Consider the following 16,759-nt stretch of genomic DNA (forward strand, 5'->3'; position numbering starts at 1 on the left):
CATCTACCAATCCTCATTTGCCTTCTTTATAAAATAATCTGATTGATTTGAATACTTTTCTAGAAGATGTGAACTATGTTGATAATGCTCATATGAGCATGACAACACTAGAAGATATGCATTGTCTAAAAAAAAAAAAAAAAAAAAATTTACTGATGATGTAAAAAGAGTTATTATTGATATGCTACTCAAAGAGAGTCAAGATGAAAAGTCATTAAGAGGAGCCATTTTGAAAGTAGCCAATTTTTTTCTATATCTAGAAGATCAGTTTTTCGAATTTGGCATGATGTAAAATGTTGCATAGCAAATGATGATTTAGCAAATTTATCTTCAAATTTAGTGAAAAGAGATCGCAAGAAAATAGAATTTCATTTAGAATAAATAAAAGATATCCCTTTCCATCGTCGAACAAACATAATATCTTTATCAAATGCTTTAGATGTTTCAAAGTCAACCATAAGTAGGAGAGCTAAAAGAAGGATATATTCAGTCACACTCAAATCTTGTGAAATCATATTTGAAGGATGACAATAAGAGAGCAAGGTCGGAGTTTTGCTTATCAATGATCAATGAAGGTACACTCAAATCTAACCCACATTTGTTAACATGCATAATTGAGTTCATATTGATGAAAAATGGTTTATATGACTAAGACATCACAAAAATATTATCTTCATCTCGATGAAATAGAGCCATATTGTACATATAAAAGTAAAAGATTTATTACGAAGATTATGTTTCTAGTTTTTCTTGCCCACGATTTAATGTCATCTCCAATAGAGAATTTGATGGAAAAAATAGGAATATGGCCATTTGTGTTTAAAGATATGGCCAAACGGAGTAGTGAAAATCATCAAGCTAGTACTTTAGAGACAACCAATAATTTTGATTAATAAAAATGTTATTTGTTCATGTGATTGAAAATGTGTTGCCTTCAATCAAGCAGAAATGGTCAAGCTCTGGTTCTAAGACAATTTTCATTCAGCAGGATAATGCAAAACCACATTTAGACATAAATGATACTAAGACAATTTTTATAGAATTGTATTTTTTCTTCTAGTATAATATTGAGACAAGGAGTGAGATCGAGAGTGAGTGATGGGGCTAGTATAAAGGTGGCCAGTGATCCTGGGCTTTGGATTGACAATTCCTTTTTTTTTTATGGAGGATGGGTCTAATTTTATAGAGCCGAATGTGAGAGTAAAGGATCTTTTTGTTAAGGGTGAGAAGAGGTGGGATAAGGGAAAGCTTATGAATAAATTTAGTGCCAAGATATCCAAATTATTATCAATACCCCTCTTAGCATTAAAGACCGAAAGATCAATTGGTGTGGCACTATAATAAAAGAGGCATTTATAGTGTAAAGTCTAGTTATTTTCTTGCTTTAAAAGTATTGAGGAGAGAAGCTAGTAGGATCAATGGGGTTTGTTTGAACAAGGTTTGGAAGAATAAATGTACCACCTAAAGTAAAAGGTTTCATGTGGAGAAGTTTAGGGGATATTTTGCCTAGTAAGGATAGATTAAAGAAGAAAGGGATTGATATAAATGCTTCTTGTCCTTTTTGTTAAGAATCCAAAGATGTTAGTCATGCCCTAGTGCACTGTGAGAGGGCGAAAGGAGTTTGGAGTTTTGGAGAATTTGGGATCCTTAGCTCTAACATGACTTTAAATCTTTTTTTGCAGATTATGACATTGTCCGACTCGTCCAAGATTGATTTATTTGCTATGCATGAATGGCAAACCTGACAGTCTAAGAATGTTTTAGTTGAAACAATAAAATTACATCATGCTTTGATTATCATGAGAAAGCAGTTTCGGTTTTGCATGATTACCACATAGCGTGCATGAGTCACCTTACTGCTTGGTCTAGTCCAGGTTCAACCACACGACATGGATAGTTTTATAGTGGAGTGCAACGAGACAATGGGCTACGTGCATGGCATGGGCACGTGGATGGTGCAGTGTTTGATACGGCTCAAATGGTTGGATACGAGATTTGCTTCAAAGATGATGAAATGAGCTTTATTTGAGCCTTGTTTGGGTATTATAATGGTTGTCCGACACAACAACTGTGGAGGCTCTTGCATCTCAGTTTGTCCTCCTCTATCCTGTCACACATATGCAAGAAAATGATGTGCTTTATGCTGTCACACACATGCAAGGAAATGATGTGTTTAGTGCTGATTTCGCAGGGTTTTTTTGTTTTTTTTTTTTCTTTTGGCTTTAAAAGGTTACTGGGATAATAGGCTGATCTTTCCCAAAAGAATCAAATGTTTTGGACTTAGTTATATGCTTGTGTCCAAATTTGAGATAATAGCCTAATGTTTTTTGTTGGAATACTTTTCCTCGAGGTAATGAAGTTATATTATTTCCTGTAAAAAAAAATTATAAATTCTAAATTGATTGAAAAATTAAATTTTTTTTATCAATCAATTAGATATTTATTGAAAGTTTAATGGCGAAATTGAGCGAAGTACCTCTCTTTCACCTCACTACATTTCTCTCGCCTCGCCACAGCACAAAAGCTTGAAAACCCTAATCAGACCAGTACTTTTTTTCTTTTTTCTCTTTTTGTTCTCTCTTCTTTTCAATTTTACACCAAAACCCTTTTTTCTCTTTACTATTCTTCCTTGTCTTGAATGAATCTTCAGTCTCTCATTTTCAACAATTAGTCGTCGATTTCTTAACCATCCGATGGCCGAAGGCAAGCTCGACATGACCGACGTTCTTGTTATCTCGAAACCGTCCGATCAATCTTAGACTCCGATAGTTAAGGATTCAGTATTATTGATCTTTGTTTTTTCATTCTTGAAACCGATTTTTAATATGATAGATTGATTTGGGGTTTGTTTCAACGTTTATAATGTTGCAGGTTGTTTACAGCAAAAGATTTAAGAAGGAATAATGAAAAACGAGAAGAGTTATGTGCCACCACCTTATATTCCCATTGGACAATCGGATTGTGACTTAGAAGAAGCAGAGACTGTTCAACGTGTTGAAGATGCTGCTCCTTTTCATCAAACGCAATGGTCATCTGGAATCTGTGCTTGTTGCGATGATGTGCAGAGCTGTATGCTACTTTCTGTCTTGTGACCCTTCATTTATCAGATTCCGAAGAAATTTAATATGAGGTGCCTAATAAGTTATTGGGTTTTGTTCTTTTCCCTCAAATCAAAGATATAAGTTTTAGGTGGTGGATGTGTTAAACATGGATTTGGAAATTTTTTTGCTAAGTAATTGACTATATCAACGGAATCGGTGATGGGTAGTGTTTAGCTCTTTGTTTTTGGTTGATTCTACTGTTAACTCAGTAGAATAAATCATCACCTAATTAATTATGACTAATGCAAGTCAGTTTTGGGTGATAATTCAATTTATATATATTCTAGGTAATAACGAATAACTAGATGGGTTCTCTTCCTTATATTGCGGATTTCCTCTATTGATAAAGGAAATTGTTTTCCTTGTGCCTGGTGGATTTTATTTAGTTAGGTATGGTTGCTTGTAGATCCTCATATCTTCTGTTATTGTATATGTAGTTATTTTTCTGGAAGATGTCTGTAGGACATGCGAATTATGATGATGTAGGACAGCTTGCAGGGTTGGATGAATAAATGTCGGTTTATGTGGTTGATTTAGTAGCTAGGAATATTTAGAAACTATCAACTAGAAAGCAAAATAGCATAAGAAGACCTGTTTTAAATGCCGTTTGCTGTTCAGATCTGGCATTGTGGCCAATGTTCTGAAGTTTTTTTGAAGAAATTGAATAAGTATGACAGAGTTTTAAGCACAAGAATTCCTCGGTTTGGGACTACTTTGGAACTAAGGCTTAGTTGTTGTTGTTGTACAATAATTCGTCAGGCTTTATATCTAGGATTGACTTGCACCCCATAATTTGGATCAGCAACAATTACATGAAATTTTGTGATTGATTGTATGCCAGTAAATTTAGGTTTTTATACATATGAAGTAATTCTTCACTCATAAGATATTATATTCCAACAGCTTTAAATTTGTGGACTCCCATTGAAACTGATAGGAACTCAAAATAATAATAATTAAAAAAAAAAAATAACAAAAATCTAAAAAACACAGTCTTGCAAAGCTAAAACTTCCAAATATGTCGCCAACTATTAAAGTTGTAAAATACTGTAGCAGCTTGTTTCCTAAAATAAGCGGCTATCAACGACAGTATAACGACTATGTACTTGACAATTTCTTGAATAAACTGTATGAAACTGAGACTACTTCTCTAAGCAACTTGATTCATAACGCTTAATTTTTATTGAGCTTCTTGTTTTCATCATTTGACTCAAGATCTAATTCTCAAGTGAATGTATGGCTTTGTGCTATATTTTTATGTTTATATATTTGTTGATATACATAATTTTATTATTTTCTTTACGATGGAAAATTTAAGGAAAACATGTATCTATTCTGAGCTAAAGATCGTTATTAACTGTTGTTTTTACCTGATACAGGTTTTGTAGGTCTCTTTTGCCCTTGCTATTTGTTCGGAAAGAATGCAGAATTTTTGGGCTCTGGAACTTTGATTGGATCATGCATGACGCATTTTATTTTGTGGGCTATTGTCAATACTATATGCTGCTGCATGACTGATGGCATTTTGTTGGGATTACCTGGATGCTTTGTCTCATGTTATGCTTGTGGTTACCGCAGGGCATTGCGTGAAAAATATAATTTGCAGGTATAGCTGTCTTTAGGTCTGCTATTCTTCATTGTGTTAGCTGATTTTTTTTTTCCTTGCTGCTTGGGTGTTTTGTGTCAGCTGGATTATATTTAGCCTTTATCCCTACTTTGAGCTGCTGATGTATAGCAAATATTGTCACTAGCAACATCGGCATTTCAATACAATGCATGTTGAAATCTGGTTATCTACAGTATACAATTATGTAAGGTATTGATAAGAAGTTTTTATGAAGGTGACTTTCAGGTTCTATGTGTATTTCCATTGGCGAATAGAGGTTGGGATTTAGCAAGTAGGAAAAAAAAAACTGTAAGAGGAAAATATAACTGGGGATAAAGAATAGATGCCATGTAATAAGTTAAATTTTAGTCTTCACATCCTCAAGATGAAACTCTGTTGCTTTAATTTTTATTTATTGTTTAGTGTTGAATATATTATAAAGGTTAAATGTACAGTTGCAGGTATAGGCTAAAAATTCTAGCAGTGAAAGTGAACACGGTCCTTCAAAGCAATGATCTGTTGCTAAGATTTTTATTTTGAATTCTTTGTACTTGAATTATAATTGCACAACTGCTATATGAGCTGGAATTCCCAATAAAACCCTTAAAATACTGTTGTTGGAATAAGTTTACTGCTACAGCTAATTCTGTTGATTGCTAATGCAGGAAGCACCATGTAGCGACTTTTTCACGCACTTTTTCTGCCATTTATGTGCTAATTGCCAAGAATACAGGGAGATTCGAGAAAGGACTTGTGACTCTAATCCTGCTGATCTTAAGTTGCCAGTTGTCACAGCTCCTCCAGTCCAGACAATGGATTCGGGTACTGCAGAATAATATGCTGCAAGAAAACCTCTGTCAGGGCCAGCACAATACTTGTTGCTATGCTCCTAATGTTGTATGCCACATTACCTTGAGGTATATTGTGCTTTAGATTTACATCACTTAGGCTGATATTTGGTGCTTAAAGCATGTTATCTTGATGTGGTAATAGTTGATAAAGTGAATTTTCTGATATTTTTGGTGTCATCTCTGTCTCGATTCCAGTTTTGATGCACACGAAAATTTAAATTTATTTGAAGTGTACATCTTCGTGAGAAAGGGAGAAATGTGCTCAACATCTCGTTTTCTAATGTGAAGTTGTGCCCTTTAAAAGTTGTATTTATGCAATTAGGCCTAATAGACACACAGCCTTATGTCAGTGACCTGACTGAATGGGTTGGCTTAGTCAGCAGACATATTGCATTAAGGTATTGTCATGTATGGATAAGTTGTAGTGTCTTAATCCTCTTACCTAGGCCAAATCATGGCTTAGTTTCGGTCCCCTGGAGGGAGGAGGATTGCCCTTGTCTTATATTTTGAATAAACATATTATCTCGAATCAATATGGAATGACACATTTCAGTTCAAAAGTATGAGAAAAACAGGAATTAGGATCTATTTGTCGGTTTGGTCCAACCTGAAATTGGAACTTCGGGCCAATTCCAGTTTTACCATTTACCGATCGGACTGGTAGTTTTATTTTTTACTTGCGGCATTATTGCACTCTTTTGTCTGTACAAATAAGTTGGTCTCAAAATTTTAAAATTTAATACGAATTGATTTTAAATCGTATCTGTCTGTCTGTATTTCTATACACTAACAAAAAGAGAATGAAAGATTTGTTTTGACATCCTCTGGGGACAGTTTTGCGAGTATATATCATCTATACACATTTTGTCAATTGTCTTCAAGCATGAGTAATTAAAAACAAGCCATCCGCATTTCCTAAATGTTATTGCCCATTGTCTTCAACTTTGCAACCTTTGTTGCCTTAAGCTTTGTAATAATAGAGTTATAAATATCCATACTTGAAATACATATCTAATCTGTGTAAAATATTGATGCTATTTTTCTAATTTCATAGTGCCTCTGTCCGTCAGTTTTGTAGTTTGAATTTCTTTCTTGTTCTGTTTATATGATGTTTTTTGAAAATCAAGATAGCATTAATTATCTTATTTTAACTTTACCCTTTGTCTAAATATCTCTATTAAACTCTCTCTTAATTACAGAATTAATGAGAGGATAATTTAATTAATTACCGTTATTTTTATAGAATTGAGATAATTCAATTATTTTTTTAATTTTTGTAAAAAGTGTTAAATTAACGGAATGGATGCAATAATTAATAAAATTTATACATTATGTATATAGATTTTTCTAAGCCAATGATCACTTTGAAAAGTCTGAGGTAAAAGTATTAATTTGCCAAACTGTATTATCCCATGTAATTAGTTAAATTAAATAATCATATCAGTGTTAAACACTTTCTAGTTTCCTCGAAGTTCAGTCTACTATTCTAGTCAAAATCTGGGTTTTCAATATTCAATCATCTTGTGTCTAATTATTTTCCCATTACATTAATTGGTTCATCTATTAATTGATCGTGAAAATCGAAAAAATACCCCTAATTAAAAATAACGTGAACGTAAAATGAGAAATAGGGATATACATCAAGACCCATTTCCACTGCCACTGGCACCACCTCCTCCACAGCTACTACGGCTCCCACCACTTACATCTGCACTTTTTCCTCATCTAATTCCATTCTACTGTATTGTCATTTGAGTAATTTAATTTTGGTGTTTATCTGAAAATGGCATTTTGACGTTGATTTGTTTCTTCAAAAACATTAGGAACTGATAATTGTGTGTATGTATAAATATATACGATTATTGAAATATTTCTACTCATGGTCATGTCATATAGATCAGTCGAATATTCAATTGTTTCGATTTGAATTATAACTCTTATATATAAACACACTCTTGAATAATCCATTATTTATTGTAAATCAAATTCCACTAAATTAAAGTACTTCGAGATCCTAATGCACACATAAAAATGTGACAACAGATTAGTTCGTTATCAATTTCTCCCAGTGCTTCAATGTTTCAGTCCAGACTTTTGGTGCAAACAGAATTACATGTTACAATTAGTGCAAATAAATCGACAATCAATCAAAAATATTTAATACAAAGTGTATCAGTTGGAAATTTCCTAATCTTTACAGATATAAGACGGTAAGTTTTGTTGAAGTTGAAGATAATGATTATGAATGGCTTACCGTTTTTTATTGGCATTCAGCTAGCATCACAAATAATTCTTCATCTGTTATGGCCCCCATTTCCATTGCCCTTTCCAGTACACTTTGCCCTCCACAATCTCTAACTGATGGAGATGCACCCCTGCACAATTATTAATTTTAATACATTTACCGATGTAAAGCTATCGATCCACAAAAGTAAATAAAATAAGAAAAATGTTGTATGAGGGTCACGCAAATTCCCTGCTCTTAAACCAATTAATCTCTTAGCTTTGGTCATGAATGAATTGACAATGCATTGATGCATAGGACAAGTTTGATAGATATACTTGAAGGGTTAACTAGAAGTTGGAACGATGGAGTAATAGCACTTGATTCTAGATATTCCAAACTACTAGGACTATAATTAACATGAACTGTAATTATAAACAGAGATAGTATCCCAAGTAATTTGGAGTCGACTATGTGAATCTGTTTGTCCTTTTCTGCCCAATTTTGCATGAGAAATGGTGTACAATTCAAACATACAAGTTAGGAAGGATGGGATTCATAGGAAGTATAGAGGATGCTACTCACAGAATCAAGTCAGGAGAGTGCAAATAGATAAAAATGTGGGTGTATTATGGGATTGTAAAATTTATGTTTTTCAAATGCTGAAACATATGCACAAACTGAAAATGGCAAAGATGAGTCACTAAAATGGATGAATAGAAAGACCTGTACTAGGAAGGAAGGTGGAGGTGGCATCCATAAAGGGTCAGTGCAAAGAGCAGGAAAAGAGCAAATAAGGAGGGGGAAGAGAGGGGAAGGGGGGTGGAAGGGACGGTTGGGAATGACATTATTGGAACTTCTGCAGCAATGAGATGAGATAACAGAGATTAGTTTCTTTAAATTGCTTTTATTAAAAAAATCATGACCAATTAGGATTATCACAAAAGCAGTATCCTTCTTCACAAAGAAAATTAACATATTGTATAGGAGATTTCAACCAAAATATTACCTTCGAAGCAGAAACTTTGCCAATGAATAGTTCCTTTTTGAAATGCAATGGTGCAAAGGAGTTCTTCCATGGAAGTCGCGCAAATTGACATCAGCACCAAACTGCAGCAACAGTTCGAGCATTACTGGGTTGCCATAGTGGCATGCTAGATGCAACAATGAACAACCTTGAAGACAATTCCCTTGATCATTTGAATCTTTGATTCTCTGACAGGCTGCTGGATCATATTGTTTTCTATCTGCTTCATTAGAATTGAACTCGGGATTTTGCATGTCATTGACATGGTTTAACGATTCCACGCCAAAAACTTCGTCAAAAGTTGTATTAACAATGTTTATGTCTGAAATTGCAATGTAGCGGTATACTTCTCGGAAGTTGTTTGTCTTGACAGCTTGCCAGATACCCAAAGAGTGAGATAAATTGCCAGAGACACTTGCTTCTCTGATGACTAGCAATTTTTCCACATACTAGTATAAAGCAACCAAAGTTAGTCCCGTATTTCACATAACCATTCCTTTCTATGGAAAACGAAAGATGATGACAAAGACATACAAATGAACAAGAAATTATGGACATGAATCATTCCTGATGGAAGTAATTTTTCTGAGATTCAAACCTTGAGAAAAGAACATTCGCAGTATGTTCACATAGAATAAACATTTCAACACAGTCAGCTATCAACACATTTTTCAGTTGAATAACCTTCTAGGTGCATATAGCACATCACCAAGTACCAGCAGCAAAATAATAGTCATGTTCACCTACCTAAATCATTGACCTCAGTTTTACACAGTTTAATTAGCATGCCAGACATCTACAATCCTTGAAGTTAAGTTATTTGCTGAGAAAAGAACTGCATACAGGAGAAATCCAAGTTGATATATGTCAAACAAGCAGCAGTACAAAAGTGTCTTAACAATGAACTGTCTATTTATTGCAACTTATATGTGTCAATTTATCTTGTTATTCATTGATGAGCTAGACTCATTAACATGCTAGCGGTGGAGTAACTTCTATTGTTAAGTCCTTTTATTACCTTTTGAATTTTACATTAAACAACGAGACAATTTATCCAGCCAATCAGCAAGCTTATAGAAGACAAGAATGTGTACCATGCAACAATCAGAAGTCCCTTGTTCTGGAGTGGTTAGTCCCTTGTTCTGGAGTGGTTAGACTATCATGGATTATGATGTACATTTTACACTTTTTTGGTAGTGGAAGGGATAAAATAACTTGACAGGATAGATTATCTCCTCTCAAAGCCCATACAAATCAAGATACTTGTGTATCAAAGTGTGACACAATTAAAGATTTTAATGCTATGACAATTTTCAAGAAGCATGACTTGCAGGAAAGTACGGACAAACAAAGCCATTAAACACAAATGAACATCACAATGCACCAGTCATATATATGCTATTCAAGCAAAGAATTTTGCCAGATACCTTTGTGTGAATATATTTCTCTTTACAATAAATGGCGTCTTTTGGGCATGGTTTTTGAATTGATGATGCGATAGAATTTGATTCATCCTCTCTGCACAGGTTTGTTACATTCAGCTAGAATTGCAAGACAATGGAGTAATAAATTTCGTAATTCGTTTCAAATTGATTTATCACCAGTGGTCTACAGATCAAAAAGAAGGAAAGGAAATTGTTTTAAATGTTTGGAAGGTGAATGGATAGTTATTATTAGGTTCCCAACCCTGGTACGGCCAAAGACCCATAGCAATGCTAGTTTAAGTGGATAGTTTAATCCAGGCAAGAAAAGAACTTGCATTGATTTTTTGTGAACATGCTTTTTTAATATGCAGAGTAATGGAGACCAAATTTCAGGTCAGATTACTAACTTTTGCTAAGGGATTGAGACTAAATGATTTACAATAAAGCGAAAGTCAAAGATTGATATTTCTGCCCTCTGTAACATTCCATAGGTATTGCCCTAAAACGTAATAGATGTTGAGTTGAAGTAGGATGCTCCACATTTGAGATATTCACATGATAAATTACTGCCTTAGGATGTTCAAAGTCACAAATTTAATGATATGTCCCAAAATTCCATGATTCACGTACTAGCTGCCAATTTTGCAGGTAAACCTTTTAATCTTGTTACTGTGTCTTGTTTCTTGTGTTCAGTTATGTTTGTATAATTAAGATGAATCATCCTGCATCTTTCATTCTATTTTTTAAAGTCTTATTATAGACTTTTCTACTTATAATGGGCATAGTATGGTCTCTCCTCATGCGAGTGTTTTCTCTAGTGTGAATCCCTCACTTGGTTTTACCCTACACTCTAGGCCTTCCTCTATGGTACTCATCTTCTCTTGATTTTCTCTTTTCTTATTTCCTTAATTGTTTCTTTCAGATTTTTTTTTTTTTTTTGGCTTCTTTAGTATGGGTTGGATTTTGTTTTCAATTGTGTCTTAACTTAGGTGCAGTCTGCTGCTTAACTCTGGTATTGGGATGCAACACCTTTAATATAGACTTTGCTCTGATTAAGCAAAATCTGCCATTTTAATTCTTTGAATATGAGCGGGGTTGAAGCAGAGACTAATAACATTTTAACATCTATTAATGGTTACGTATGAGAGAAAATGCGAACACCCTAATTCTTTAGAGAGAGAAATATTGGCAACTGTATAATATTGGTTTTGTCATTAAAACCATGGCAACAATCAAAAATTTTTAGTAAGTGATGACAATTCAATAAAGAGTTCATTATTTTGGATTTTATTGGTCATTAAGCTGATGTAGAAAACCCAGTGAAATCTCACCTTTCGTTCTTTAGCAGAAGCAAACCTTCCCATATAGAGTTACAATAAACATTACCAAGAGACTGGAACAAGTCCAAGACTGTAGGTTCCCAAACCTTGACATCTAACGTCAGAGATCTCACCTGCAGATTGCAACAGAAAAATATACCTTTAAGCATAGATGAGAATTACAAGCAATGATTGTATTTATTATTTTTCTCCCCCACTTAAAATTTAAGTGACAAGTAAGAAATATTGTACACAACTAATAGGACTGAAGTGGAAAAAGATCCAAAACAGTCACAAGATTTAGGGTTGTCATGAGACTGTCATTGTAACTGAAACTTATAACAAGTACATTACAGTGAGAAATGTAAGGAATGACAAGAATGTTATAGAATTTTGGCCCCATTACTAAATTCAAATTACCCATTTTCATGACTCTCCTTTCGCTCTATAGCATCTATCTGATGAAAAATTAATCGAATAATATAGAAGATTAAACCTAGTTGGATGATCAAGCACAGAATGACAACACCCTTCTCCATTATCCACACACAGATACTTGATCTTCTGTCCCAATTCACCTTGAGTGTTCTCCTGCAGAGGTGGTATGTCTGACTACCATTGGCCACCTCTGACAAGTCATGCTATTACGTTAGTACTCCATGCAAGTTCAACAAGTGACTTGACAGTTGTCTCTCATAACCAAGTAAGCCTGGTCCATAAAATGGTTTTCATAGAACTTTAACTATCCAAGGGCTGAATCTCCTGCTTACAGCACCTCAGAACCCAATTCCAAATGTTATCTTCAACACATGGTCTCAGATTTTTAGACTCTCGAATGACAAATGGTTGAATTAAACAAAGCGAATGGAAGAAACTTTCAATACAAAGCAATCACTATTTTTGCCAAAGTAAGTGGGACCTGAGCACTCTGCCACTTGCATGAATAAGAACACTAATCCTCACACAGTCTCACACTTAAAACGCCTCTATCACTTTGAGTCATTCTTGGTCCAAAATAAAGACCTACAACCATGTCTATACCTTTTGTATGTTGGCAAACTTTGGGATCACGACATACTAGGTAGATCCTTTTTCTATTACAATGAAAGAAGGTGATAATCAGTAGGACTTTCAAAGAAAAAAATTCTAGTGAGAAAACACTTGAGAGAGATCTAGATGATGAGGAAGACTTCCAGAAAGGGAGAGAACACTATAACTGACATTCTCTCTGTAAAATATATGCTGATTCTTTAGGCATTCAACCAACTGTTTCACCAACCAAACCTTCCCAAAATGTAAAAATTTTGACAACATCAATAAGTCTCCAATAGCAGAGGGTAATTCCTCGTGAAGGAAACCAGGTTCTCATGGCTATTAAATTGCAAAATGCATTAAATAAATCAATATCCGAGGACTTGAATAAAATAAAGAAATGCAGATAACTTGTGTATAAAAATGCCTCAAATAAAGACATTGAATTCGTAAAGAAGTTCATTTTTATCAATCTAATTTAGTAACTAGCACAAAACAACAAGAATTTACTCATCTCCAAAAACAACAAGAATTAAGTCAAAGTTTACTCATCTCTTTAAAATAATAATAATAAAATAGGCCAAAATACATTCCCTTTGACTTCAGTGTTGCTTGTTAATAGAAAAGTAAAATCAAGGTAAAATTCATAAAGGAAGTATTCTTTCTTTTTTTTTTTTTTTTTTTTTTTTTTTTTTTTTTTTTTTCATTTTATGAATTTAGGTTGTAACAGGTCACAAAGACAGGATAAATGGTGATTGAAGAAGTGGATATTTTGGGGAATGAAACCAGAAAAACAGAAGATCACATTTTTTATCGGCAGTGACTGTTATATATCGGTAACAGTATGATAACAACCATTGCAATGACATTATGAGTGTAGAACTTCAAAGTACAATGACCAACATGCGGATTTCCCGAAAACTAAAGGAGGCATCTCTGATGTTTTCCCAAATTCAAAATTGTCCCACTTGTTACTTTTTCTCTAGTAAAGGAATTACTATTTGCATTACAAGTCACAGATTTGATGATAACTACAATTAACTCAACTAACAAATAATGAGCTTAAGATTCAGTTCAAAAAGATGCATGCACCTTTGAAATATGAACGCCAAGATTCCGATGAACACCAGAGCACTCAATACACAACAATATACCAAGATTAAGAGAAGCCCAATCAGGTTCAAGAGCACTGCACTCTGCACAAATTTCATTTCCAGGAATTTCTCTAAGAATCCGAGAAACACAATTAGCTCTACTAACTTCCACACTACCATCCAAATTAGGTTGATTATCTAGTTGTTGAACTGCAGTTGAAGCATCACTTGTGCACTCATTATTTTCCAGATGTTTCATTCTTGGATGTGGCTGCAAAAGTAGATTCAGGTAAGCAAAACCTGCATTTCAGATCTTCATACATTTAAGTATTAAGGCACTTCAGAGAGTAACCTGTTGCAGAAAATGAGAATTGAAAAGAGATGCAATTACTCCTGTAATTTTGTTTACCCAGTCCATTCTATCTGCTCCATTTTCAGCCTGAAAGTCAGGTAATGCAAAGGAGTCAAACAGCCATCTAAAAAATATCCGTAACCTCACAGATAACTTGATCAAAATGTAAGAATGCTTTAAAAGAAAAAGATTATTGTAAATATCATATTATTTTCATAGTAAGACCACTACGATGCAATTGCACAAGAGTATTTTACATTTATGATCAAACAATAGAAGTTTGAAAAAGCCAGATGTTGGGATATACAGAGCTAATGCTTGCCAATCACTGTAGTAGATGGTGTGTTTCATCAATTTCTGTTTTCCCTTTATAGTTCCTTCAGAAGTATTAAACATGTTGTTCATAATTGTCTAGTGACATAATGGTCAACAATGTTGCATGTCAGGCAGGTTTCTTGCTTATTTTCTGGCAATTAATGCTACATTTGCTTCGTGAAAATTTTTCTCCCAGAAATTAATGAGTTTTCATTCTTACCAATGTTTGGCAAACAGAATGTTAACAACTTGTGGTTACTTATTATATCAATCACCTGTCAAAGTAGTTGTTATTGAAAGTCAAAATGGTCATCAGTAGCTGCTGGATACTATCATACTGTTGTAGTAATTGTTGGAGATAATCGCAAATAATTTATAGTCGCTGCTCGTATCATTCTCAGCAACTGATCTTGTTGCAGAGCACCAACAATGCTATTTATATCATAACATATTACATATGCACTTTAAACCTAATGCCCAATATCCTAGTAAGTGATTCCAGGAAATCAAGTAGTTAAGCTAGATTATCTTCCATTACATTTTGTTCTGTTTCTCCATTTGTGTTACTTTTGTTCGTTCACTGTGTGGCATCTCACAACCAGACCTACAAATACAAGCACAATGCTAACCTTTTAATTACTTTAGCAAGCACCAAGACCTGGTTCTTTAGAGGCAGCTGAAGATCCTTGATTTCTTATATTGTGCAAAACTTGAAGAGGACATGCACCCAGTTGGATACCAGAGGCTGTCCTACATCAAAATAGTTCTGATTTATGTCAATTTCGTCTCTCAAATTTCATATTGTTTATTCAACGTAATTTAAGTAGTGAAGCATGTGCCTGCACTATATCAATAAATTATTTCAAACAATTAGTTAAGAGCTAGATTATGCAATATTAATTTAATACATTTTTTCCCTGGTTTCAAGCATTCAGATGTGCCTCCAAACCGGTAAATAATTTCCACTACTGTGTGTGCAAAAATTTTGTTTCTTGAGCCCATCCAAATTATTTGGCCATGCTGAAGTTTATAATGCATGCGGAATCAGAAGTGCCTATTATCCTTGGCAACCTTGACTTACAAGGTTTTCTGTCCATTAAACCAACAACCTAACTGTATAGAACCATTCACAAAATGAAGCTTTCTTATTTCTGGAAAAAAAAAAAAAAAAACGTTGTATCTCAAATAGGTAAATCACCTGCAATGTGTACGTTTTCTGTGGGGAAATTACTCTGAAGCATAGTCGTAAATTTGTGTCCTCTGCATCCATCTTTAGTGCTGAAGTACGAAGATCAATTATACAGCAATCTAGACTTCCTTCACTAAGTGATGATGCCCTGTTATGCCTAGAACGAAATCTGGCAAATACACTACTATTGTGATCACCGGAGACAGTTGAGCGATGTTGGAAGCCCTGATGGAACAGAGAGATGAATTTTATTCATGTCCATGCTATGACTGAAGTAGAACTAGAATCTCAATAATAATTATTTCAATATATAATTTTATGCAGGATTCAATTTCTAAATAATTGGAAACAGGGACAAGATAAGGTAATTAGCAGATGCATGAAACAGTTGATCAACAGTGAAGTATTAGAGCTTTGTTGGTCATCAGAACAGAGTTCTATAGGAAACTATTTCCTCGTGCAAGGGAACTTTTATATGCATGTTTTTCTGAGCATTGTGTGAGAGCATCACTCCTTAAAGCTCTACACCAATGTTTGCGAAAGGATAACAGCCATTTATAGTGACTTTAGTAACTAATTTACTCCTACCAGAATTTGGAATCCCAAACTAGGAAGATCCCAAACCAATATTTGATAGGAAGTACACTTTCTTAATAATTAACTATCTAATAAAAATAAGAACATTACTAAATAGTAGTAACATCCTCAATGCCCTAGATAAAAATTTTAAAGAAAAATCTAAGTTCCTAATTATTAATTAATGATTAAACTAAAAAAAGATGTTTCCTTGACTGACAATTAACATTGGAAAAAAAGATAAAGGAATACTTCTAATGTTTCACAACTAAAATGGATTGACTGTAATTCATAACACATTGAAACATACCACAGGTTTGGCAGCCTTATTTCTGTAATAATACAAAGAGCCTTGACTGTCTAGTACAAAGAACCTTCTCTTCCAATCTGCCCTATGAGAAGAACGCTTTAGTAGATATCCTTGTTTGATTGTCTGGACCTAAACATTGAAGAAAGCAAGTAAGAAAGCTTCTAAGAAGTACTTAACGTACAAAATTTGCTTCTTTATCTCAAAAATGTTTTCCTTGTTGAAAAAAGATGAAACACTTGACAGAAAATATCACTGGATGTCCATAGTTTAAATTAATAATCATAATTGCAAGTAATGCGTGGATGCACCACAGGAAGCTTGCGTTCAGTTGGCATCATA

The 16,759-nt window shown here is 34.0% G+C and overlaps 2 protein-coding genes across 7 annotated transcripts in view; one reads left to right on the forward strand and one right to left on the reverse strand.

The window, feature by feature from the left end:
- Nucleotides 1-2,381: 2,381 nt before the first annotated feature.
- LOC105641410 (PLAC8 family protein) lies at nucleotides 2,382-5,723 on the forward strand. Its single transcript, XM_089723039.1, has 4 exons — nucleotides 2,382-2,768; nucleotides 2,872-3,069; nucleotides 4,481-4,707; nucleotides 5,373-5,723. The coding sequence occupies exons 2-4, from the start codon at nucleotides 2,904-2,906 to the stop codon at nucleotides 5,541-5,543; spliced, it is 564 nt and encodes a 187-aa protein (XP_089579165.1). The 5' UTR covers nucleotides 2,382-2,768; nucleotides 2,872-2,903; the 3' UTR covers nucleotides 5,544-5,723.
- Nucleotides 5,724-7,590: 1,867 nt separating this feature from the next.
- AGD4 (ARF-GAP domain 4) overlaps nucleotides 7,591-16,759 on the reverse strand; it is a 31,240-nt gene continuing 22,071 nt past the window's right edge. For all 6 annotated transcript variants that reach the window (XM_020682220.3, XM_012225949.4, XM_089723036.1 and 3 more), the window contains 8 exons: nucleotides 16,421-16,549; nucleotides 15,544-15,759; nucleotides 14,031-14,117; nucleotides 13,677-13,949; nucleotides 11,565-11,686; nucleotides 10,237-10,327; nucleotides 8,792-9,258; nucleotides 7,591-7,933 (listed from right to left, as the gene is read on the reverse strand). In XM_020682220.3, coding sequence (XP_020537879.1) covers nucleotides 7,819-7,933; nucleotides 8,792-9,258; nucleotides 10,237-10,327; nucleotides 11,565-11,686; nucleotides 13,677-13,949; nucleotides 14,031-14,117; nucleotides 15,544-15,759; nucleotides 16,421-16,549 — 1,500 coding nt within the window. In that variant the 3' untranslated portion in view covers nucleotides 7,591-7,818. The remainder of the gene's footprint in view (nucleotides 7,934-8,791; nucleotides 9,259-10,236; nucleotides 10,328-11,564; nucleotides 11,687-13,676; nucleotides 13,950-14,030; nucleotides 14,118-15,543; nucleotides 15,760-16,420; nucleotides 16,550-16,759) is intronic.

Source organism: Jatropha curcas, chromosome 6, assembly GCF_041381405.1.
Source record: "Jatropha curcas cultivar XTBG-Jc1 chromosome 6, XTBG_Jcur_1.0, whole genome shotgun sequence".
Classification (NCBI taxonomy): Eukaryota; Viridiplantae; Streptophyta; class Magnoliopsida; order Malpighiales; family Euphorbiaceae; genus Jatropha; species Jatropha curcas.